A 25,810-nucleotide genomic window follows, 5' to 3' on the forward strand; every position below is an offset into this window, starting at 1 on the left:
CTTGAAATGAGTTATTAATCACTCCTGCCGCGGGAATTTATTGTGACGCTTGAAAAAAAAAAAAAAATTGCAAATTTAATTTGGCTGTCGGTTTACCCCTCGCAAATTCAAAGGTAAAATAAAAAAAGATGTAAGCGGCTACGAGGGGAATACGTAAATATCACCCCTTCAGAAAAGCGCCACGAGCTGAGATCAACCGATGTGTGTGTGTGCGTTTGCAAGCATCCGCGGTCGTGTGGTTGTTTTTTTATATGTTTATATGTTTTATACGTTCACATATTCATCGCTAGCAATCGCAAATGCAAACGTTAAGCCGTTCTTACGTCTACCCATTTGTTTTTTTTCCGCCGGCGATTACACGTGCGACACGTCGCCGAGTTTATCCGATAAAAAGGTTAAACCGGGCGTCGCTGTGACCTGAATTCAAGCAAAGTCACTCAAGGACAAATTGTTATTATTATTCAGCGCCCGGAGCTCTCGCATCCCCTTCGGCAAACCCTTAGCAACGGCTAATTCCTATCCAGATAAAGCCCCTAACCTGCAACTAATAGCGCGATCAATAAAAACAGAAAAACAAACTCGTGTCTAATTACACATTTCCAATCTTCCGATTTGTAGCCGGTTTTCCGGGAAAAAAAAAAAAAAAAAAAAGGAAAGAAAGTAAGGGTTTCTTTTTCTACCGACGTCTATTTGCGCCGCGTATTTCCATATAAAAAGGGAAGGAGTCTGTCTGTGGGTAAGCAAGGAAAATAAAGGGGTGTTCTGGTGGTGGCGGTGAATCGGAGGGGGCGGCGGCGGCGGCGAGAGGAAACCCAGAAACTCGGGCTTCTTCTCTCAGATGATCCTCCAGCGAGCGGGGAGAGGGGGGTGATCAAATGTCACGCCATTGTTTGCCACCACTTTAATTAATTCTGCTTGTTATCTCTGAGCACAGAAAAGACCCCATTAGTTCAGAATGGAAATGGAGCGGTAATAGTGAAAGCCAGGGTGGGGAGGTGGGGGGGGGGGGGAAGGGACGGACGGACGGACGACGACACGAGGAAGCCGGCGACGGGAAAAGCGGACGTTTCGGTATAAACAGCAAATAAACATCAAACCGTCTCCGTATTGGCGGACGTGATGGTGAGGGTTATGAATGCCAGGTGGATTAATAACATAGCTGGAAACCAGAGTGAAAGCTGGCGTCCACATTTAAAAGTAAAGCCCGTTGCAAACCAACATGAAAAATAATTAGTGCGGATAATTCTGCTGCGTCATGTGAAAAAAACAAACAAATGCAAATCGTGTGCTCGTAAATGGTGGCGACAAGCAGTGCTGGTGCGGATAGTAGCCTAAAAGCGTAGAGACTAACTTTCATATTCAAAATCGGCTTCACTCTGAGGACTGTTTAGACCAGAATCTGGAAAAAAAACAAACAAAAAAAAAAAAAAAAAAGAGCAAACATGTGGGAAATGATTTCAGAAAAAACAGTAATAAAACAGAGAGAGAGAGAGAGAGAGAGAGAGGGAAGAAGAAAAAAAAAAAAAGGCGATTTCATAAAGAATATCGAAATGACGAATAAAAGAAGATCAGGATAAAATCTACTACCGAGCCGATGACAGTCGGGGGCGGCGGCCGCTTTGCCAAAACTGTCTGCAGAGAGAGAGAAAAAAAAAAACTCCCGTATCAAAAGTCGTAAAGCTGGAAGATGTAAGATAATTGTTTTCCCGTCCCTGAGCTTTAAGGAGTCACGGAAATGAGCTGAAAACATCTCGTCGATACTTCTGAAGGGGGCGCTTAGAAGAAAATATTCACATTTCGAAGCGATCGTGATCTGACCGGCTTTTGCAGGAGGAACGTAACCGGGCCTAAAAATGAATAATCTCTCTCGGCGCGGCTGAAAAACCCGACTTAGAATATGGAAACAAAATTTCTATTTCTATTCACATTTATTTTCCACAAGCGTTAGTAATTTCCCCTCAAGTTTATCTTATCTTAGCTGCAGAAGATTATCTCAAATTCTAGGATTTTCCCTTCCAGTGATTCCAAGACATACAAAAAAAAAAAAAAAAAAAAAAGGGCGATGAAGCGGGGGAGATGAAGTCATCGAGCTCCTCACCTCCCACTCCTGCCGCCCCTCCCTCTAATTGATTTGTGAAAATGACTAATTAAACCTTGCGGGGGGCTCTCAGATCCATTGTCTGCAAACGTCATTCACCGCAGCGGGCGGGAGGGGAGGGAACGCCATGTCTGATTAGGTTTACCAGCCAGAACGCCGTTTAGAAACAGTTGCCGCCCGCTATCTGGATAAACAAGTGGGTTTTTCCGATTTGTGTCGCGATAAGCAGACGAACACGACGCCGGACGGTTTTCTATGATAAATTAAAAAAAAAAACAAAACAACAAAAAAAAAAAAAAAAAAAACAGAGGACGCCGAAGAGAGACAGACAGTAGATATCCAGCTTCATTAGTTTGGCTCCGTTTGCCAATTAAAACCCCGGGAACCGAAGACGATAATGACAAAATGAACCCGAGGAATTATGGGATGTCACCATGAGGGCTGTCACATGACCCAAAGGCTTTAACCCCCTCATTCAAACACACACTAATGAAGCTTTGCTTATGAGGAGGCTAATCAAAAACATTTTTGTTCCCCGGCACTAGAGGTCACCGAGCACAAATTGCCCACACGGCATATGCTCCGCTGGATCGGAGGGGCCGTGAATAAGCGCTGGGAATACGCTCATTTGAACAATGGTCGCTATTAGCTGATGGGGATGTTCACAAATGCTCACCGGGCCACTTAATTGGGCTAAAATGTCCATTTAAATTAAATTCCCCGGGCGCCGAGCTAACCGCGTCGCCCGATTTCGCAGAGCGGTGGCGGGGGTTTGTCAAACAAGAACGCTTTTAATATCTAAAAGGATGTCGGGTGTGAATTATGCATGGGGTTTCGGGGGGGAAGGGTTGCGGAACGGGACGACGGGGTGGCGACAAACGGCCGCGTCGGACGATCCCTTTAATTGAGCTTTCAATACTATAATGAGAAAGCAAATTGAAATCCCCATACAAGCGTACCGGTGATTTTTTTCTTTGTATTTTGATCGAGTCCCTCCGACTACCAGCGCAGACGCTCAGCCTGTAACCTTAAGGAAGCTGAGGAGCAACGCTCTATTTTAAAAATCCGACGCCTTTTGATGAGGCAAAGACCGGCCATGGATGACAGATGGATGGCTGACAAACAACTCGGCGAGGAGACAGAGAGGTAGGAGGCGAGAAGGAAAGCAAAGAAAAGAAGTGAAAAAGAGTGTGGGCGTTTTTATTCAACCTCCGGGGAATTTATACATCTGTTGTTCGTGGTGAGACAAATTCACATAAAGGCTTTTTGAACTTCAGCAAAAGGCCCTTAAAAATGAAGGTTATTGTTTAATCAAATAAAATATTTCACAAGAGCCGGCGCAATTTGGAGTGCCGAAATCTGCAAAAAACACAAGGATAGTTAGAAACATAAGGGAGGAGGGAGGGGGAGTTACTTGAGAAGTGCAAGAAAAACTTCTGAAACTGTGAACTGAATCATTTTAAATCTACTTGACCATGATATGAGGCCTGGCAAAAAAAATGAAAAAATAAAAAAATTGAGAAATGAAATCGCCCACGCCGCATGCAGCTCGCGGCTCACGAAAATACGTACGTTTCAAGCGTCGTCGAACGTCGCACTCGATTATTACTTCAACGTGGCTGTTACACAACATGTCCACTAGGGGGCGCCGCGCGGCTCGCGTTCCAATTTCAGATGATAAAAAAGATGTGCGAAAATATCCGTTGGGCTACGCATTGGCGAGCGGTTCGAAAATATACAGACGTACGCGAGAAATGACGTTGAGACGAAATTTGGTCACACCGACGGCACGTAAAACAACAAACTTTTTATTTTAACTGCGTCTCACCTCATTTCATACATAGTTAATATTTACAGATGTCTTTTCCTGAACCGGCCCCGTCGTTCCTTTTCATTTTTATGCTTTCTTTGATGTGATATTTCTGTTTAAAATGTAACTACAGCCTGAAACCGTTCGGCTTCTGACTTCTATCGGTCGAGTTCCTCTTTCTGTGCTCCAACTATATCGCAAATGTTTCATTCATCTCGGCCTTGGCATCCTAACTCCCGCTCTGCAGCACCGCGACGTGCTTTCCAGTCACTCATTTCATTTCCGTGAAAAATAACGGAGTCCACTTTTCCCGACCGCTGGTCATTTGAAAGTTTTGGGTGTTTCTTTTTCATTTCGTCTCTGTCGTTTTTTTTTTGTTTTTTTTTGCTTTAAATCTCTACGACGGGTTCCTGTTGATCACAGTGGTTAAAAACGTAACCTCACGACAACTGACATCTTCGTTTACCCTATTTTTAATTTTATTTTTCAACTTTAAACAACGAAGAAGCAAATGGCGGCGTTAGCCGTAGCGCAGGATATCGTATGGATAAAAAAAAAAAAAAAGCCTGACATTTCTTTTTTCCTCCTCAAAAGCCTTTTTCTGCTAGTTTGATCCACTTTGCCTCAATATTTGACAAATGGATACTTAAAAACCACTGTTTACTTAATTCAATTTGCATTGTTTATCTCTTTTAGAGCCAAATGCGGTGATGTCCTGTTTGGAATTCAAGCTCAAAGAAGAATTCCACCGACAACGTGATCAGAAAGTATTGTCATTTGATAAATAAAACAACAATAAATAACCGGACCCGATAAAATAAGCCATTAAAAAACGGCGTCGTGCAAAAAAAGCTGCAGATTCCATCGTTCCCCCCCGCCAACACAGGGGACTCAATAAAAGCGAGACTGAGATAATGCGCCCGAAAAAAGGATGAAGGTGGAGGATGTCAGACAAGCTTTAGGGGAAAAGCCAACGAGAATGAGGGTGGGATTGAGAGCGCTCTGTTGTTAATAACAGGCTTTATCCTAGATGAACACCGGAAGGGAAGTCAGCGGGTAAAAAAGTTTAGGAGATTTCATAACGGGATGTCCTTCTGCTGTTGGAGAAAAAAAATATTAAACCATTTCATTTCACACGTGACCATGTGTCTTGGAAAGCGATACGTGGCCCCGCATACATGTGACTGGCAGGCAATGACATGGACAATATATCACACGGATGCGTGACGTCTGTGTGTGTGTGTGTGTGTGTGTGTGAGCCGATATGATCATCGGCGTGGCTGAACATGTAGATCATCACGTTGCTACGACACGCAGCACAAAAGGTGTCTCCTCGCAACGTGATGTAATAGTTTGGCATTGATGAGCCTTTGGCGGACACATATGAGCCTTTTTACAATCCAACTCTATTTTGTGATTTCTGTCAAAGCTTTTTTTTTTTTTTTTTTTTTTAAACAGATGAAAGTCTTTTCTGAAATACAATTTTATATCTACTTCTGAAATAATGGCCTCTATTACAGCCTTGGTCATTCCTTTTTGTGTCCGCGGGGTGAGCGGCTTTTGATTTTTTTTTTCGCTTTTTCGAAAAATGTTAGGAGCATTTCATCACGTGTTACTTAATTACAAATATCAACTTCTAAGACTTAGTTTTTTTTTCTTCAAGATATTTTACCTCACAACTCTGACCGGCCGGTGGCGCATCTAGATTTTTTACCACAACCTCACTACTTCACCCCATTCACACGTCATACTTATTTTTTTATAGTTTATTTATTTTAGTTTTGTCATTTCTATTGTCACTCTGTCTATGTTGTTATTTTGTATTTTTTTTTTTGCCCCCCGATTCTGCTCACTCTAATCCTTCTTGTTGTTCTCTCTGCTGTTTATTTATTTTTGCTTTTTTCTAATTGTCTCTCTATTTATATTTATATTCATATTTATTGACACTTATAACTGTTAAGCTGCTGTGACAAAAAGAATTTCTCTTATGGGGATCAATAAAGCTTATCTTCATCCTAATGAGATAAACTTTATTGATCCCCACAGGGGAAATTCCTTTGTCATAGCAGCGTAACAGTTATGTTAAAAAATAAAAAAGTAAAAAAAATATAAATATAAAAATATAAATAGAGAGACAGAAGATCACAAGACAACAGCAATAACAACATCAGGGATAATAATGGACAACATAACGGAACAGTAAGGGTGACAAAATGCCCAACCAGAACTAAACGACAATATAAATAGATTTTAATATGATTATATGATATATAATATAATCTAATATATAATCAATATAATAACATAATATAATGTAATGTATATAGTATATCCCAGGGGCTTCTTTGGTTCTAATAGACCAGGGGTGGGCAATTATTTTGGCTGGCGGGCCACATTTCTTATTTCATTTTTATACGCGGGCCAACTAGGTATTAAATGAATAAAATGAAAATTGCAATTTAAATATTTACATTTTTTGGCCGATATTATTTTGTATATAATCCTCCAAACCAAATGAAACAAAAGCAAAAAAATTATGAGTTTCTAAAATTCAATATTGATTGAAAATACTAAAATATTTAAAGAAAAAAGTTTGGCGGGACGGATAAAAAAGCACAACGCCGGCGGTAAAATTCCCAGGTCTGTAATAGACCATGGGGAGTTTGTGGAATATATCTGCTGGGGTTGGCCCTCGGTTCTATCTAAGGAAAATGTTTAGATCGTAAGAAACAAAAACGTTCGTACGTGGCGTTGGCGACTACCGCTAAATCCGATCTACACATTAGCTCTAGGATTTCCGGTTCAGCTTCTAACAAAGGTGAGTCCCTGGAACTCGTACCTTTCAAACCCTCTAAACTTGGACCAAAGCAGCTAAATCGCGAAACGTCCCGCACCGAAGACGCCTCCCAGAAGTCTACGACGGGTGTCTGTTTACAACCAAGAGATATTTAGAGCCAGGCATCAGGACCGGAAGGGATAGCACCACCGCTAAAAATGTAACCTCGCAACCGTTGGCGTCTTCGGAGATGCCAGTCATCTGCTTACATGTGCACGATCCGCTTGCCGCGGACACGACGAGACGCCGATTGACGACCCTCGTAATCGCCAAACGGACCTTCGCGAACTCGAAAACTAATGTCGACAGGATACACGAACCGACGTGCTTCGCTTTTCGTCGAAGTGAGACACTGAAAACGACTTCATGATGAGCTGTCGCAGGAAAAACACCCCGACTGTTTCTTTCCGATACGAGTTTATCGCGTCTAGTTTTGACACTATTCTTTAATTTGGCGCGAAACCGTTTCGGATGTTCCTACCTGGAGTTTGGAAGTTGATGCGTCTCATTTCCACGGGGTCTGTCGGGTGGTGGGGCGTGATGTCGGCGTTGTTCAGGAGACACTTTGTGCGTGGCTCGGACTCCTTTCTTTTGCGGCTGGGGTGTCAGAGAGAAAGGGGTGGGGGCACGGGAAACGCGATAAACAAACAAATACAACCAACAAACGGGAAAAGGAGAATACCTTAATCGCCGGACCCTAATGAAGTACCGAGAGCAGCTCAATAACTCCACTTGACGGGAAGCTCAGTGGCTCCAAAAGGTTGAAACCGAAGCGAGATTATTGGAAGCTGAGAGTTTTCGCATCGAACACTCAAATTTCTCCTTCACCCCCGTTAATTAGGTCCCATATTCTGCCGATTCCAGGCTATTTCGCCCTCCCCTGTCAAAAGCAATAGAGTACAGCCGAGCCTTACCTGTCAGGTTTGCTGTTCCCGCAGAAAGCAATAGGAGTCGAATAAATATATAAAATGGTGAAAACACACAAGGAAAAAAAAGGGGGAGAGGGGAGAAGGCGAGAAGAGAGATAAATCAATAAAGAGCAGTTTAATATTCACAGGGGTCGCTGCTTGGCTCGCACAAAAATGCGAGATAAGGCTCATCGGTATTTGCGGGACGTGTGTGCACGGGCGTGCGCTTGCACGGCTTGTGCGTTTAATAAATTTTGCATGTGAACATGTGTATACGTGAGCTTTTGCATGTGAATCTGTGTATATTTTTAAGGTGATACTGTACGTGCATGTGTGTGTGTTTGTAGGGTGCAGATAAAATGGGAAAAAGGTAAAGTGAGGGTCAAGGGCAGACCCGGGAAACACTGTTCACCAGGGACAAAATGGACGGGGGGGGAAATGGGTGAGTGATATGGAGAGAGAGAAGAGAGAGAAAAAAAAAAAAAAAAAGACAGAGATTCAAGGAGAGATGTTACTCTCCTTAACCACCGAGATCGAGGCGAGGCAAGGTCAGGCGGTCAGGGATCATCTGACAGTAACAAGCTGTACTTGTATTACTCACTCGGGCCGCCTTTACGATAATTCCTCGTTTTGCCTTGCTGTGAGGGGAAAATTTCTTACGCCGCTTTTCTCCCAAAAAAGAAAAGCGAAAAATAACCCCCCCCCCCCCCCAAAAAAAAAACCAATCAAACCCCCCCTGAAAACGCTGAATCGGAACCGAATTCTCTGGATTGTAAATACGTCGAACTCACTTCCTGAGAGGTTTATTACACATAAAAGCAGTTTGACAAATGACTGTACTTTCAAAGATAAAAATTGAATTTTAGAAAATGTTGCCAGAAACAAGAAGGAAAATTTTCAATCTTAAAAAAATGTATCTGTCGAGCGTTATTTTCGGAAAAAAATTCAGTCCGTGAAATTTAAAAGAATCTCCTCCTCTCCCTTTTCTCCACTCCTCTCACGTAACTCAAAATGATTTTTCGTAATTACTTTCTCAACAGCATGCAGCAATGGATACAGTGCACGTGGCCTCGTGTCGATACGTGCCAAAATAAAGGAACTCAAAATGGCAACAAAAAAAAAAAAAAACGCACATAGGGTTTACAACTGTGCATTGCTTAAAATAGAAAAACTGAATTCCCAATACATGAAAAAAATTTAAAAATGTCAGTTTATATCATTTTAGTCCAAGATATACAGGACTGTCCCAGAAAATTAGAAAATTCTGTAATGCAATTAAAAAAAACAAAAATTACTTTTTCATGATATTCTAATATTTTGAGATAGGGTTTTTGAGTTTTCTTTAGAGGTAAGCCATAATCAGCAATATTAAAATAATAAAAAGCTTGCAATATTTCAATTGATTTGTAATGAATCCAGAATGTATGACATATTTGTTTTTGTAATTGCATGACAGAAGATAAAGCAATTATCACAATATTCTAATTTTCTGAGACAGTCCTGTACTGGATTTCATAAATGCATTTCAGCTCAACACAATGCATGGCTACACTGCTATTTCTATTCACACACTTCCAATAATTGCAACTAAACTGACTTATTTGATTTTTTTATTTTTTCTCTTAGTTGAGCCAGAAGCATGCAGGAAACAAAAAGTAGTGATGTGTGATTTTATGTGTAAAAGGTTTAATTCCACACGACCAGGTGGAGCTGTCCTAGCTTTGACATACTGTATATATATATCCAGCCAAGTGAATAGTGGCCATCGTAAAATATCAGTTGAAACGTAACGGTCGGAATAAATAAATGAAATAAAAAGGCCGACTCACTTTTTGTACAGGAGGATGGCGATGACGATGCAGATGATGAAAACCACGGCGAGGACGGGGCCCACCACCCAGATGAGTCCGTCGCCGCCGGTTTCCACGGGCAGAGGGTTCGTTATCAGCTCTGGAGTCATCACCGTGTCTGTATAGGGACTGGTCGCAAACATTTTCTGAAAAACCAAAACAGGCGTCCGGCGTGAATATTTTGGAGGTTTGAATCAGCGCGTGAAATTAATACCAAATGAACTAAAGTGTCTTTAGACCGACGGCCCTCAACCTTTTTTTCCGCAGAGCGGTTAGAACATGGGCGTCAAACTCTGGCCCGCACTGTAATTATATTTGGCCTGCAAAGCCATACCAAATGACTTTTAGAGTGCATGTACTGCTAATTCTACAAATCCTGGAATTTTCTGGTGGTGTTTTGGCATTAAAATCCCAAAAGGACCCATAAACGCCCTCTCCTCTGTTGACGGTAGTCATAGCGACCTTATGCTAATACTAGCACCCTGCTACTTAGGCAGAAAACAGGATTTTGCATGAGTGCAATATGAAGTTGTATACAGGACTGTCTCAGAAAATTAGAATATTGTGATAAAGTTCTTTATCCTCTGTAATTGAATTACAAAAACAAAAATGCCATACATTCTGGATTCATTACAAAACAACTGAAATATTGCAAGCCTTTTATTATTTTTATATTACTGATTATGGCTTACATCTTAAGAAAACTCCCAAATCCTATCTCAAAATATTATAATATCATGAAAAAGTAATTTTTGTTTTTTTTTTTAATTGCATTACAGAAGATAAAGAACTTTATCACAATATTCAAATTTTCTGAGACAGTCCAGTATTGTATAGTATTAAGCTATGCTTGTTCCATATGTCGTTTTTAAGCCAAACTTGTTTGGGTTCATTGTTATATCTGGAGGACTTTTTTCAATAAATATCAATGGGAATTTTTCCCAGTTTTGAATTTTGACTCACTGTGTATTTGAGTTTGACACCCCGGGGTTAGAGGCACGAGGGTTCAAATAAGATAAACTGTTGTAAGTTCACTGTATTTAATCTGAAGACGATTACTCTTTTAGGCAATTACAATATTAATATCAAGTGCAGCAGTAAGGCAAAGGTGGAAACGGTCGTTTTTCCAAATAAGATCCGGAAGGAGGAATGAAAAAAGTATAATTTGTACAAAGAAAAATTTTCTTTGCCGACGGGTACCAAATGATCTGAGGACCGGTATTTGACCGGGGGATTGGGACCGCCGTTTTTTAGGTACCGGACCATTTCTCTGTGTATTCAGACACTATAGGGACTAGAGTGAGTGGACGAGCTCCTTTTCTCAGGGGTCTTTTTTACAGTACAAGTCGCGGCCATTGCCGGATACTTCTTGCGTTGTCATATTTTAAAACAAAACAAAGAACAGTTGGTTTTCTTGCGGCTTGAAAATGGACAGAACCATCGAGAAATGGGCCGATGAAGAGGTCCAAGCTGCAGGAACCACTGCTTTAAGCTACCTTATTGCGATTAATTCAAGATTCAACATTCAAGGTGCTTATTATCACATGTACAGGGCGGGAACGTGCTTCCCTAAACAGTGAAATTCCAACTTTGCTGTCCACAGGTGCTGGTAGAAGAGCGTAAACTTGATTATAAATACGACTGTAGATATGAATGTGAACATTGCAATAGAACAGTGACTGGGTGCCTTATTGATTAAATCTGCACACCGACTCAATTCGACAAAGAGAATAACAGTCTGGCATGCCTTACTTTCCAACGCATCTGGTATGATACGTAATTCTGTTTGAAGAAATGGAGGTACTGAAATGGTAGCTCACCCCTATGGTGGCGTTGAGCTCGGCCAGAAGGAAGAAGGCGTACTCCTGCCCGGGTTTGAGTGCCTTGTTCTCACAGGTGCTGTAGCGATGGTCGGAGCCGACCGTGAAGCTGGAGGGGAGCTGCCTGAAGCAGGCCGTGATGTAGGGCTTCCTCTGGTCCAGCTGGGCCAGCTGCCGCCGCGATCGCCGCTTCGGATTCACCTCCCGCAACAACTGAAGATTGATATTTTGTGTCTGATTTTGCATCATTCAAAACATTTCCTTGAAGTAAAAAAAGGGCGTAAAGTGTTTCATGCTCTAATCCGGTGGTTCTTAACCTTCGGCGGGTTCAGGGGAGGATCGAGACACACACCCGACTCATAGAATTCGTGATGACGCCATCACGGGCCGCAGATACATCGCATGGGCAATCTGTGCTGCGGGGATTTTGGTGCGATCAATAGTCAACTTGTGACTGTCTTGACGTCACGTCGTGTGATTTCTTTCTCGATATTTTAGTTCCTTCATACTAATTATGTTGAGCAAAAAGAAGAAAGCGGTCGGACGAATACGTACAATATGGAGCCACATGTATTATTATGTTTTTGTTTTTGTGTGAAAAATCATGTTTTGCACCAGTAAAACATATACCAATGTCTTGAATTTTAAAAAAATCATTTTATTTTTCCAAAGAAGAAGGGTTCGGTGAACGCGCAGATGAAACTGTTGGGGTTCAGTGCCTCCGACAAGGTTAAGAACCACTGCTCTAGTTATTTCAATAACAATCCGAACGAGGTTTTTTTTTTTTTTTTTACTCCTGCAAAGTCCTTTCCAAAGAAATCTGATGCATTCCTAGTACATTATCATAACATTTCTATTGTTTGATAACATTTAAGCTTTATAAAAAAAAAAAAAAAAAAAAAATGTGTCAAAGTTCAAGCTATTGTCAATTTCTCCATACTGGACATACAGAGGAATTGAGAAGATGTTTCACTCAATCCCGCAGTGACAAGAAATAATAATAATAATAATAATGTACTACTACTACTACTACTACTAACAATAATAATAATAATAACAATAATAATAATAGTAGTGCACACATTAAACAGTAAAGTGCACTATTACATTAACCCTCATATTATGTTAAGGGTCAATTTGACCCATTTCACCCATTGACCCAATGGGTCAAATTGACCCTTAACATAATATGAGGGTTAAACAGTCAACACTAAACCTGAAAGGTATAAAGTATTAAGTTCTGCAGCAGAGGGTATTTATTAATTTACTTATTCATTTTTTGGTCAGTAATTTAAAGCATAATAGTCAAATGGGTCAAATCTTGAAAATTGTAATGAATTTGAATTAAAATTTTATCTGAAATGTATTAAAAATGGAAAAAAAAAAAGTTGTATGGATAATAAAGCGCAAAACATTTGCACAAACAGAGTCCATCTCTAATTTATTTTGATGTTTCTTTAACTGCCGACTGCGCTCAACACGGCGAATCTGCGTAATCCCAAAGCCGCCCGGGACGGTTGCTGCTGATGTGGCACTCAAGGTGACCCCGAGCTGGAGTGAAGTACAAGACGGCGTAATTCTCTCTTCTTTGTGCTTGCAGAGGAAGAAATTAGCATAGCTGGGATGCGCTTATGTTTGCGCCGTCCACGTCTCGAAGACGGTGCGCTCAACGAAAGGCCCGCAGGAACCCAACGGTAAGAAGCGTCCGTTTATCTTTCGGCGAAAGGAAACGTGCCGAAGATGATTAATGCGTTGAAGAAGCTCTTTTAAGTTTTCCTCTGTGCATTATTCATTATCCTTAAGACACATCTGTTTTCTGCTGATTTTAGATGAGGCAACGCCAATGGACATCCGTGCAAGATCCTACCTCCTCCATGTCCATGTCATCGGGGTTCTTCAGGTTTTTGACATTCCCCGAGGTTGTTTTCAGCGGCACCACAACCACAAAGAAAGTCCTAGAAGCGGAGAAATTAAATCGTAAAAAAAAAAAAAAAAAAAAGATTGTACATGACGATCATATCAGAGAAACGTTCAAATCCACACCAGCTCCATTCAGGGCTCGCCACAGCCAATCATCTGCGTCCATCTAAACCAGGGGTGTCAAACATACGGCCCGCGGGCCGGAACCGGCCCGCAAGGGGGTTCGACCGGGCCCGCAGGATAATTTGAAAGTGAAAAAAATGCATAAAAGACAAGGATTTATTTTTTTTTAAATTAAGTGCAATTCGAGAATTTTCCGCTAGGAGGCGCACTATTTTGGTCAGAGTAGACGACAATCCGCATCACTGAGACGGACCAATCAGCAGACGCTATCAATGCACCACCTACTGCTTGTGATGACGTTGTTTCTACCCTGTTCTCCACCTCCCCGCTACACCCTCATTAGCCAAAATGTCGTTATCAAAACAGAGACAAGTAGTTAAAGAGTGTCGAATTTTCAAAGAAAATTTGACTACGTCCTATTTATTTACGGAGACGCACGGAAAAACCTTTGTGCTTAGCGTGTTTGCAACAAGTTTCGGTATTTAAGGAATATAATAGACGGCGCCGCTACGAGACTCATCAGAGCGAAAAATATGACAGCTTGTAAACACAACTGAGAAGAGATAAGATCAACGAATCGCTGGCGGGTCGGAGGAAACAGCGTCCACTTTCACCCATAGCCGAGAAATCAGTGCAGCAGCGGTAAAAGCCAGCTAGCTAATTGGTAGCGAATATGTGCAATTTAAAGTTAAGTCACCAGCTTCACTACAAACTAGTATGATGGAATCCTACTGTTCATGCAACTCCATACATTTTCAGTATGTATTGTATGAGTTTGCATGTTTCATGTATGAAGTTTACACATTTACAGGACAGGTACATACTTTCTTCCTTACACATTTAATAGCACTCTTTTTAGTTTGGAGGGTGAAGGCAGGGATTCAATTTAGATTTTATATGCACATGGTTTAAAAATCCCTTTCTTTATAAGTCTCATTTAATCTTAAAGTGCATTACTATATTTTTCAATACCAATTACTTGTTAAAGTTTTGTGCCTTTGCAAGATCAGTGAGATCACATGATCACATGATTGCAATGCAAACATGTGAATGATAGAGGTAAATTGCACTTTTGTCTTAGGAAATACGAGATGTTTCATGAAATGTTTTGTAAAAGGATTGGTCATTAAATTCCAAGATTTTCTAATGTCCTTGTACTTCTTTATACCAAAACAGAGGAAAGACATGATATTTTGGTTATTTATTGTCGAGTATGCTACTATTTTAATGGTCCGGCCCACAATTCACATTCTCTCTCCCGCCATCCAAACATCTCATCTTCCGTTTTCCTTTTTAGAACCTTCTACCAAGATCTTCACCTCCAGAACATCTAACATCCCCGTCAGCTTAAATTACAAAACGTAATAACTTGCACCCTCAAGGAGGCGTCTCAACCAATACACTCACTTGACATCCTTGCTATCCACCGGCGGGAAGGACATGGTGAGCATGTTTTCCGGCTCGGTGTAGATGTCCAGCTTAGGTTTCTTGACCAGCAGGAGCGGCGCGGTTCTGGCCACCACGCGGTGTTTGGCGCCGCCGTCCGTGTTGTCTTGGCAGGTCACTCTGAATTCATAGGTGGTGTTGTGCCTCAGCCCGGATATGAGGGCCCTCATCTGTCTCGCGTCCACATCCATCTTCTGCCGGTTGTATTCGATCTGGGATTTAAAAAAAAGACGATTGAGCGCGCGAGCGGGGTTTGCATATTTTTGTCCGGACAGAAAGCGATTAGTATGGAAGTGGATGCGCGCGAGAAAAAAAAAAGGCATTTTAATTATATCTGGTCTGTTGGAAATTCAAATGCTTAGTTGCGCTAATGCACCGAGATATGCAAATGACCGGAATGGAAATCGGAAAGGTTTTGAAATAAAGCCCATATAGCACTTATATTAATCCTGTGATAATTAGTTCCAAATTTCAAATAGCAATTTGATGAATGCTTTGAGATTAAAAATCATAATGAAATAGGAGCTAAGAGTAACCTTGCAACCAAATGAATCTGCTGTGATGCTGATTGTGAATACTGATTTTTTTTTATATCTTGGATGTGCTTTGTAGCAGCGAGCTACGCTGTTTCCTTTTAATCTGATCGGTTGAACGTGCGGCCGGCGCGTCCTGGAAATGTAACATTTAAAAACTTGGAGAAGAAGGAGGGGAGAAGAAAGTTTTTCTACCTCGCACGGCACTCACCATGCATTTATACGGAGATCTGGTTTCGGTGAACTTCCACGCAAGGACCACCGTGGACTTGGTCGCCCACTTGACGGTGAAATTCTTTGGAACATCTGTTGAAATGGCAAAAGGAAAAAAAAAAAAAAAAAAAAAAAAGAAAAAAAAGAAAAAATGATCACCTTAGTTGAACTGACTGTGTTGAAATGCCAAGGAAAAAGAAGTAGAGAAACCTGCGGTTTAAACAAAAAAAATAAAATAAGAAAGAAAAGGAAAGCTGTTGTTCCCCTGCAACGTTCCTCTGGTTGGAGAGTGCGTGTAACGGTGAACTGTTATTGGCTGTGAGAAGGGCAACGCCATTGGTTAAGACACACAGCACGTAAGACTCATGGATGACAAACCCGTGGAGCACGAGGGTGCGCCCGCCGGATAGCCGTCATCAGCAGTGCCAACCCATCTCAAGCCGAATTCAGCGATCGGTTAAAAGAAAAACACTCAAAAAACAAGTGGTACCGCGTGGCTTCTTGGAAGTTCTACCGAGTCTGGGTTGGAACTGCTAACACGCTGCCGGGCAGGTAGACGTAGACTGAAAACACAGCATGCCAACAGTCCTGAGCAGTGCATCTGTGGGGATGCCATGCCACAAGCTGCCCCGGTAAGGGACAGGGAAAAGGGAAAAAGGGAAAAGGGAGGAAGGGGTAGAAGAAATTAGGATAGGAGAAGAAACCAAAGTGGGTTAAGGGTGGAAGGAACCAAAACGACCCACCCGCTAAAAAAAAAAAAAAAAAAAAAAAAAAAACAACCAAAAAAAAACCAAAACAAAACAAAATAAAGAACCAAAATCAGCTTTCTGTTATTTTAATAGTCAAAAAAAGTCGTGACTGGGTTTGACTACGGCCCTACCTTGCTTGAAAACTGGGGATGTGAAATGGCATTAGCTGTGAGTGCGCTTGGCGAAAGGGCTGCGAGGATGGCTGAGCGGAGCGTCCGACCAAACGGCACTTACCTCGGCATTCTAGGCTGCTCTCGTCTCACTCAAATATGACTGACTATAACTTACTGATTTGGCTTTTACCTTGATTCGATTAGTGACGTGAGTTTCCCACGGCAAAACATGTAATACGAATCTTTGCTCTCGGAGAGAAGTAGTTGAAGGAGGAAAGGGGAGGTTGGGGGGGGGGGGGGGTTTGGGGGTGGCAGTTAGAAATGATTTGGTTGCAAACTTTTTTTTTTTTTTCTTTCTTTTCAAGCCAATTTCCATCCCCCCCTCCCTGCCGACTGGTTCGGGAGAGAAACAGGCAAGCCCTACCTGTTGGGTCAAAGGCCACCGTCCGATACTGGATAGGGGGGCTGTAGGGCCCGGGACCTACACTGGTGTGCGCGCGTATTTTCACGTCATACGCCGAGTTCGGTCTGAGGCTGTTGAGCACATAGCTGGACAGGCTGGGGGGCAAGCGGAGCTCCCGCGGTGCTCCTCCGGTACCGGCTTCCTTATAGGCCAAGGTGTACTCTGTGATTACACCGTTCCTCTCCGCCAGCACTGGTGGAGACCAGGAAAGCTGCACCGAGCAGCACGTCACGTTGGAGCCTTCGGTAATTTGGGGGTATCCCCCCGGCGTGTTCTCCGGCACGGCGATTTCCACCACGGCCTCCTCCCCGAAGCCCCCCCTGCTTTTGGCGGAGATTTTAAAGAGGTAGGCGGCACCCCGGTGAATGTTGCCAACAGAGTACTGTCGTTCTTGGGGAGCGAATTCCAGCGTGGCCAAGGGGGAGACGTCTTTTCGACCGAACTGGAGCCGGTATCCTTGCAGCTCCATGCCGCCGGTCAGGTCGGGGGGATCCCAGCGAACCACGGCCGACGTGTCGGAATCCTGAGCCACGGAGAGAAAAGGCGGACCGGGAACTACGGAAACAAAAAAAGATTGTCGAGAAAAAAAAAAACCCGTTAATTCTCATCGCCTCACATTCTCCTGTACATGCTACAGCTAAAATACAACAATTTAAGAATAAGAACAACTTTATTTATCCCGAAGGAAATTGTTGTGCCAGAATTTCAAGTAAAACAGAACAATTATAAATAATAGTAGGAAATTGTATAAACGGTAAAAAAAAAAGGGGGGAGATAAACTATAAAGTGTCAAAGTCAAGGCTATAAAGTGTTTTAAGGTCTTAAGTACAAAGATTTCGAGATTCCTTGCGGCTGAAGGAAGAGGAATTAAAAAGTCCGATAGCCTTTTGTGACCCACAAAACACACGATATAAAATGAGAGGAATATGAGAATGTGTGCGCAGCAAAAATATGAACCATATGTTTCGCGCTATAAGGCGCACACTCAAAAATGGGCCTCATATTAAAATGTATTTGGTACGATCCATTGTTGGAGCGTTCCCTCCCGACACGGGGACGTTGTATTAAAATAGGTCCTTGGTTGAATACGGGTTGCAACGTCAGATAATGTTAGATAACTAAAAATATAGTGCTGGAATACAACCTTGTTCCAACCTCACACTAACCTGAGGTTTCCGCTATCGCTGGCAACGATAAACCAATCAGAGCTCCGCCACTTTTTGTCATAGCGATACGTTCTGTGCTTCAATAGAATATTACTCTACATGTGTTTATATGAGGACCCCTAAAAATGGCTCCTGTTAAGAGACACGGAAACTCGAGGCTATCGGTCGCGCAGTCGATGATGGGAACAGAGCAGCCGCTAAAGAATTTAACATGAATGAATCAACGGGGTTTCCGAGGGAGCGAAGCGAGTTGAATGAAATGAAAAGATTGACTAAAATAACAGTTTCATCGATATTGCGGCTTATAATACGGCACTCGATATATTTTAACTTAACTCGAGTACATTTTTCTGCGTTCCCCCTGTTGCTATATGACTGAATGGTCGTATGTCTCCGTATGATCGTCTGTACAATGGCAATAAAGCTTCTGTTCTATTCTAAATCCGATAAGTGGTACGGATAATGAGCCAACGAATGCCGCGTTAATGATTTCCGTGAAATCGTTTAGTCCGGTCCTAAAGATATCAAACCCTGCGTTTCCGAGGCATCGTATCGAAGACCTTTCGACGGAAGAGCCGCCGAGCATCGACACGCAAAAATCCGGATCCAGTTATCGCGCTGCAAAACATCAGCGCAGTTTTTAAGACAGAACGGCGTCTCCTTGAGGCGCGGCAAAGTGGAGGACCTCCTCTCAAAGTCTAGACGGCGTTCTCCAGAGTGGCCCGGTTCTGGCGGCGTTATGGATGACACGCGTCTTGCCATAACCTCTCTTTTAAAGCCCTATCAGTATGATAGAGGCTGCGGCGGTTATGGGGAAGCCTTTAGTTCTCAAGTCGCTGTCAAAGCTCTGTGAGAGATTGAGAGTGGCTGATTCATACTCGGGGCCCCATCTTTCCACGCACCGAGTTTATCTTTTCTCAGTCATCAACGTCTCTCCGTTTTCCAGAAATGCAAGACAGATGACGTCCAAATGCGAGCGCGGGAGAGCGCACTAAATCATGACCTGGTTATTTTCGTATTCCGACGCCATCCGGATTTGTATTGTCCAGGACTACGGATGGAAATTAGCTCTGAGCTATAATCCGGTACAAACATCTCTGCCTCTGCGCTTAATGTATTTGTACACTGTCCTAATAAACTTCTAAACAAACAAACAAAACGCAAGGCGGCTAATACGGCTTCAGTTTCTATCGAATGAATCAAATAAATCAAATGAATATATCGTGTTGCGCACGCATGGCCCTCTTTTTGAATTCATTTCCGTTCGCTAACGGAGCTTTGGGTCGGACGATAGCGGTAAGTCAGCGGAGCCTCCGCCAGAAACGGAGAAGCGGGGGTGTGGAGAGTCGGCGAGATAAATGGTCCGAAGCCGCAAACTATAGCTCAGCTTGATGCCATTTAGAAATCCTCTTCGCGGTCGCGCTCGTAGCTAATCGGAAAAAAATGAAATCAAAGAGGGACGACGCCGTGTTTATACGCCTCTTATGGCGCCCTGTTTGCGTTTACACATGCAAATTGGTCACTTTTAGGTTTGCCGGCGTCTCATTTGTAGCCGCCGCAATCTCAGCTACGGAAGTTTTATTACGACAGGGTGAAGAGATAAAACAAGGGCACGGTAAGAGGGTGAGAAATATGTGGATGAGGAACGATGAAGGTGACCGCGGACGAGGAGCAATCAGCTGAGAAGAGGGTACAACGGCGACAGGAGGAGGATTTTTTTTTTTTTTTTTCAATGTGTGTGTGTCCCGGTTTGCATCCATGACTGCTTTTTCTCTTTGCGGTTTTGCAATTTTTTTTTTTTTTTTTTTTTTTTTTACCTCCCCCCCTCTCTGCATCCATTTCAGGGTCCACCCCCCCCCTCGTTTCAATCCCTTCTCGCCGGCCCCCTGGCACGTTTCCCATCAGGCCGCAGAAAGAACGGCCTATTGTTGACACTCACTTAGACTGATTGAGGGAAACGGCGATCATGTTTCCCTCTCATTTCCTTTCACTTGAGGGCGCGGCGGCGAACGTGCGCACTCAGATTTCCATTCCGTCACCTTTTACTCACGAGAAGGGTGAACATGTAGGTGATTCTGAGCAATCTACTCGTATAAAAGGATAAATGCTTATTCGTGGAAAAAAAAAAAAAGGGACGGATTAATAGGCATTGCAGTAAAGAGCTAAGAGAAGAAGGGCGATAGGAGGATTGTCAAGGTCATTCATAGTTCCTGTATCTTATTTAAATCTGCTTTATATTTAGACTGCGTCAGGGAATGTAGATGGGGTTCTCGCACATGAGCTGTGCAACGCCAGCATTCTTGACCAATTATAAAATATACATTATATATTGATAAAATAATAATAATACTAAAAATACATATAAAAAGTGACTTAAAAATATATATACACACACACACACATATATATATGTATATATATATATATATATATATATATATATACACATATATGAACTAGTAGCAAATTAGCTAACTTTAATCAAATTTTTTGCTTAAGTTAATTCAAATGTGATAAAATAATAATAATAAAAATAAAATACATATATATAAAAAAGTAAATTAAAAATATACACACATTTATATATATATATATATTTATATATATATGAACTAGTAGTACTTTAATTACATTTTTTGTTTAAGTTAATTCAAATGTGATAAAATAATAATAATAAAAATAAAATACATATATATAAAAAAGTACATTAAAAAATATATACACACATTTATATATATATATATATATATATATATATATATATATATATATATATGAACTAGTAGAAAATTAGCTAACTTTAATTACATTTTTTGTTTAAGTTAATTCAAATGTTTTGTCAAATATTGTTATGTTTTGTCAATTTGTTAAATATCAAATTGTGTAGGTTCTTTTTTTTTTTTGCTCGTTTTTTTTCTACCTAGGCTTCCTTGCAGTTTGGAGGAGGGCCGCCCCCGGCCACGCCCGCCCCCGAGTTACAATCACGACCCATCCGAAACCAATATAATACAAATATATATAAATAGCGAAGTGGTAAAAGTTCCACATTTCGCTTTTTTTTTTTTTTTTTTTTTTTTCCACCGGCCCATTAAACATTAACAGAGTTGATCTCCCTTCAGCTTCCTGCAGACAGCATTAGAATACCCACATTTTCTTTGTTTTACGAGACACTTATACATATATAGAGCACTCATTTAGAGGCCGCAAAATGGATGTTTGAAAACGGTAAAACGTTTATAGCTGTTTCTGGCTTGAGCTTCAAAAGAGCACTGTGGCCACTTTTTTTTTTTTTTTTTTTTTTTTTACAAATACGGTAGAATTAAAAGGTAAAATGACGAGGGATGTGAAATGACCACTTTGTCATTGAGACGGTTGAACCGTCGAAGTCCTTGTTAAAAGACAAGGAATGTAGTGTTGTGGCGAAGAAAGGATACACAGTCCAATAAAGCATTGTGCCCTTTGAAGATGCTGCTTTACTTAGTTTTATATTGCTTTGCTTGAAATAAAATACAGAGGAACAAAGAGGACAAGACCCAGTGTCCATGTTACTCAACAACTGAATATGCAGAGAGGACGGCCTAATATTTGGCTATTTTGTCAATAAAGCTGCTTTTGGTCCCTTCAAAACTTCAACTTGGCCAAGGTTTTACTACAAAGGGAAAACTTTGGGAAGTATGAATCATCCAATCTGGCTATTATTCCACAAACAAAAGGCAGTTCCAGTGGCTGAATAGATGGTTTTGTCTGCGACTTGAATATAGGTGTTCACTTCAGCTTGTTTGGATAACCTAGAAAAATCTTGAGCTACACTCACTTTGGATGCTTTCCATTACGCCGTTCAACAAAAACATCCACCCAAATGTGTTTCGGAGAGACCGAAACGTACGACCTTGTCCGGAATCCCTGGAATTTAGGGTAAAACGGGGCCTTTTTTTTTTTTTTTCTTTTTTCTTTTGCTCGCTTAATCAAAGTCATCATGATATTGGACTTCAATGCGCTACGCGAGCGCCGCCATCATTATCTGGCTCGTGTCAACATTTCATCTGGGCATTTACGTTTGGTCCGACTCCCACACTAGCAGCAGATGTATGTTAGGCTGCCAGGAACATTATGGCTCGGGATCAAATCCTGCCGGGATGTCTCTGGCCGCTGTTGATATACCAAATCTCAATGTCCATCTTGGAGGGCTTTAAGGCTCAAGATCGGCGAGTTGCTTTACAGGTGGCTGAGCGCACCGAAGATCCGAGGCGGGTTCACTAAGTACAGCCGTACCAACTGGCTGTTACTAATTTTCCCGGGGCAGAGAGAGGAATCTGAGGAACCGAACAGGAAAAGTGTTGCTTTGCGGAGATTCCTTTGAGCGGAGTTTCCTTCTACCCGGATCAATTTCTGCATTAAGGGGAAATTGGTAACAAAAACACCAGGCTGAGAAAAGAGCTTCCTAATAAGGTCAGCGGAGGCGAGACAAACCCAGCTTTGAAGCCCGACGATGCCATTGGCTACCGCGAAAAAAGTCAAGGAACGGAGCGATCTGTGGCGGTAAATAGCTCGGAAGTCGAAAAGGCTCAAGTTTCATATCCCCGCAGATATCCAATCGAGTCTTGTTGACCTAACAAAGCAGCTAATGTTTCCTGAACAAATAGCCCAAATTGGCAACGTTCACGCTAACATCCATCTGACACCAATACCCATAAGAGGGTGTTTAACGTACAATAACCCCGGGCTCATCACGCTACATGTGAGGCGCCAGCTGGTGTTTTATGACATCAAGTTCACAGATGCAAGTTAAAGGGACCCTTGAATATCTCATGTCTGACATACATGAGCTGGGATTTGCATGTGTGACCAGAAGGAGAGTAGGATTAAGAAGTGGTACTATGGAAAGATCAGAAAAGCTACAGCCGATGAGCAAAATGTGTGTTTGTATTATACTTTATTCTCTTACTAGACAGGAATCTCCATGGACCGTGATGTTTGCAGATGACATTGTGATCTGTAGTGAGAGCAGAGAACAGGTTGAGGAAAATCTAGAGAGGTGGAGGTATGCTGAAGCAAGACAGAGTATATATGTGTGTGTGTGAAGCTGCAGGGAGTGCAGATCAACAAGTTGGAGGATTTCAGGTTCTTGGGGTCAACAGTCCAGAGCAGCAGAGAGTGTGGAGGCGAAGAGACGGGTTCAAGCAGGTTGGAATGGGTGGAGAAAAGTGTCTGGAGTACAAAGAGATAGAAGACTATCAGCCAGAATGAAAGGAAAGGTGGGCAAGACAGTGGTGAGACCAGCGATGCTGGATGGAGTCCATACAGCATATAGTTTCTGGTCCATACTATGGACTAGAAACTGTTACAATGACCAAAAAACAGGAGGCAGAACTAGGGGTTGCAGAGATGAAGATGCTGAGGTTCTCTTTGGGAGTGACCAGGATGGATAGGATCAGGAATGAGTCTATCAGAGGAACAGCACATGTTAGATGTTTTGGAGAGAAGCTCAGAGAAGCCAGAGTGACATGGTTGGGTCATGGACAGAGGAGGGATATGAATCTATTGGTAGACGGATGCTGGATTGGAGCTGCCAGGCAAGAGGTCTCGAGGAAGACCAAAGAGACGATTTATGGACGTAGTGAGAGAAGATATGAAGGTGGTTGGTGTGAGAGAGGAGGATACGGAGAATAGGGTTAGATGGAGAAAGTTGATTCGCTGTGGCGACTCCTGAAGGGAAAAGCCGAAAGAAGAAGAAGAACTATGGACTTGAAGCAGTGACAATGACCAAAAGACAGGAGGCAGAGTTGTAGGTCACAGAGATGAAGATGTTGAGGTTCTCTTTGGGAGCAACCAGGATGGAGAGGATCAGGAAAGAGTCCATCAGAGGGGCGACACATGTTAGATGTTTTGGAGAGAAGCTCAGAGAAGCAGGACTGAGATGGTTCGGTCATGTACTGTGAATATATTGGTAGACGGATGCTGGAATCGGAGGTCTCGAAGAAGACCAAAGAGAAGATTGATGGATGAAGTGAGAGGAGATGAAGGTAGTCGGTGTGATGGAGGAGGATACAGAGAAGAGGGTTTGATGGAGAAGGTTGATTCGAATGGAAAAGCCAAAAGAAGAAGAAGAAGAATACATCGTTCTCTTACACGTCAGTCTACTTATTTTACTTATGTGTTGACTTGCTGCTGCTAAACAATTTCCCAGCTCAGGATCATCTCATCATATCATCCCATATTTCAAAATATAATTGCATTGCGTTATTGACTTCTTGGCTTGAACGGGTTGAAACTTTGATACAAATTGAGTTGGACCGAGGACCTACTTAGGAGATGTAGATGGTTTATGTAACATTGCGTTTGATTGCTGAGACCATAGAAACTCCAATAAAGAATTCTAGACCCTGATAAGCGACACCTTCTGGATGTGACACCTGCAGAAATCCAATGATGATATTTCCAAAAGGCCATTTTAAGACCAATCAGCACAACCGATGTTAAAAAGGCTGCGACGCGGCTCATCTCCCCATGCCCCGCTCACATATCTCCTTATTTATTTACCTCTCTGTCGTAAAATGTTATTTCCGCTTTTATGATGAAAAAAAAAAAAAAAGATATATCTCTTTAAAAGGCTTTTGGTTGGAGAGAGAGTGAACACATAACAGACATTTGTCAGGAACCCGGACATTTTCTTGTTTGTTTAAATTGTTTAAAATGGATTTCATCTCTCGCTTTTTTTTTTTTCCCCAAAACACAGTAGCACTGTTTCGAGCACAACCGTATGAGTGCACTTGGGGGAGGATGATAGTCGGGAAGTGTAAAGTGAACACACGTCAATGTTTATGTTGTATTCAGAACGGCGCTCTGAAGCTTCCACCTCAGGTGCTCAGACTGTAAGGAGGAACTTATAGCTTGACCCTTTCAATTTTTCAAAAGGCTTTCACACTCCGGCAGCCGGGCTCTTGGGTTTAAATCACGCTCGTGGGAGATTTCTTGTGACAATGGTGCAAAAAAAAAAAAAGATGAGAAAATGCAAGTATTTTCATTTCACAAAAAATGATGCCGCTTTTCAAGGCTGGAAATTTGTCTGATTATCGATCGCCACAGACGCACCGCTGGAAAGTCCCATTTTTAAAAAAACGCAGACTTTTTCCACATGTGGTTGCTAGCCACACCTAGCCGTGTCATTGCTAAAGAAGTGCATTTGTGTTGCCGGCGTTCTGTTTTCACGGCGCATAGCGTGCCGGAGCACACGATTTACCGAGCAGGTGATCGCCGGCAGCGTCTTGAATTCCTGCAAGTGATTTGAAAAACAGGTAAAACAAAACGGGGATTTTTATCTATCGTCGGTGGCTAACTCCGCTCCCTGGAAGATACACCGTATACCGTTCTGTTGCGACCTACTTCTTCAAATATACGTCAAATATCAGTCTGTATCCGCGTGCACATTAAACCTCATACCTCCTAGTATGCAATGCAAACATCCAGTATTGAAGTGACATTAATCAATAGAAGTGACGGCAATCAAAGAGGACTATATACTGATATTGATGTAAGAATTAAACTATTGAAATATCAGGAAAAATGCGTTTTACGGTATCTGTCACAGAAATTGGGGTTCATGTTTTGCAATAAATAATAAGTTTCCGGAGAGGCCACACCCTTGCAGAGAAGCAACCCCCCACTTTTTTTTTTCCTTTTTTTTTTAGCATTCCAGCTACTTTGCGCTGACAAAACAATTGAGCTGCTATCGCACCAAATACCTTGATGGCACCTCCTACTG

General features: G+C 42.0%; 1 protein-coding gene across 6 annotated transcripts in view; it reads right to left on the minus strand.

Moving 5' to 3' along the window:
* Positions 1-25,810, minus strand: part of ptprsa (protein tyrosine phosphatase receptor type Sa) — a 264,863-nt gene that overhangs the window by 36,690 nt on the left and 202,363 nt on the right. For 2 of the 6 annotated variants that reach the window (XM_086162201.1, XM_086162200.1), the window contains 8 exons: positions 16,844-17,437; positions 15,556-15,650; positions 14,773-15,023; positions 13,190-13,277; positions 11,323-11,535; positions 9,482-9,648; positions 7,226-7,341; positions 1,352-1,399 (listed from right to left, as the gene is read on the minus strand). In XM_086162201.1, coding sequence (XP_086018327.1) covers positions 1,352-1,399; positions 7,226-7,341; positions 9,482-9,648; positions 11,323-11,535; positions 13,190-13,277; positions 14,773-15,023; positions 15,556-15,650; positions 16,844-17,437 — 1,572 coding nt within the window. The remainder of the gene's footprint in view (positions 1-1,351; positions 1,400-7,225; positions 7,342-9,481; positions 9,649-11,322; positions 11,536-13,189; positions 13,278-14,772; positions 15,024-15,555; positions 15,651-16,843; positions 17,438-25,810) is intronic. The other 4 variants (XM_086162203.1, XM_086162202.1, XM_086162204.1 and 1 more) reach the window with 3 other exon arrangements.

This window comes from Fistularia commersonii, chromosome 16, assembly GCF_037954325.1.
Source record: "Fistularia commersonii isolate RoL2024-O1a breed Wild chromosome 16, RoL_Fcom_v1.0, whole genome shotgun sequence".
Taxonomy (NCBI): Eukaryota; Metazoa; Chordata; class Actinopteri; order Syngnathiformes; family Fistulariidae; genus Fistularia; species Fistularia commersonii.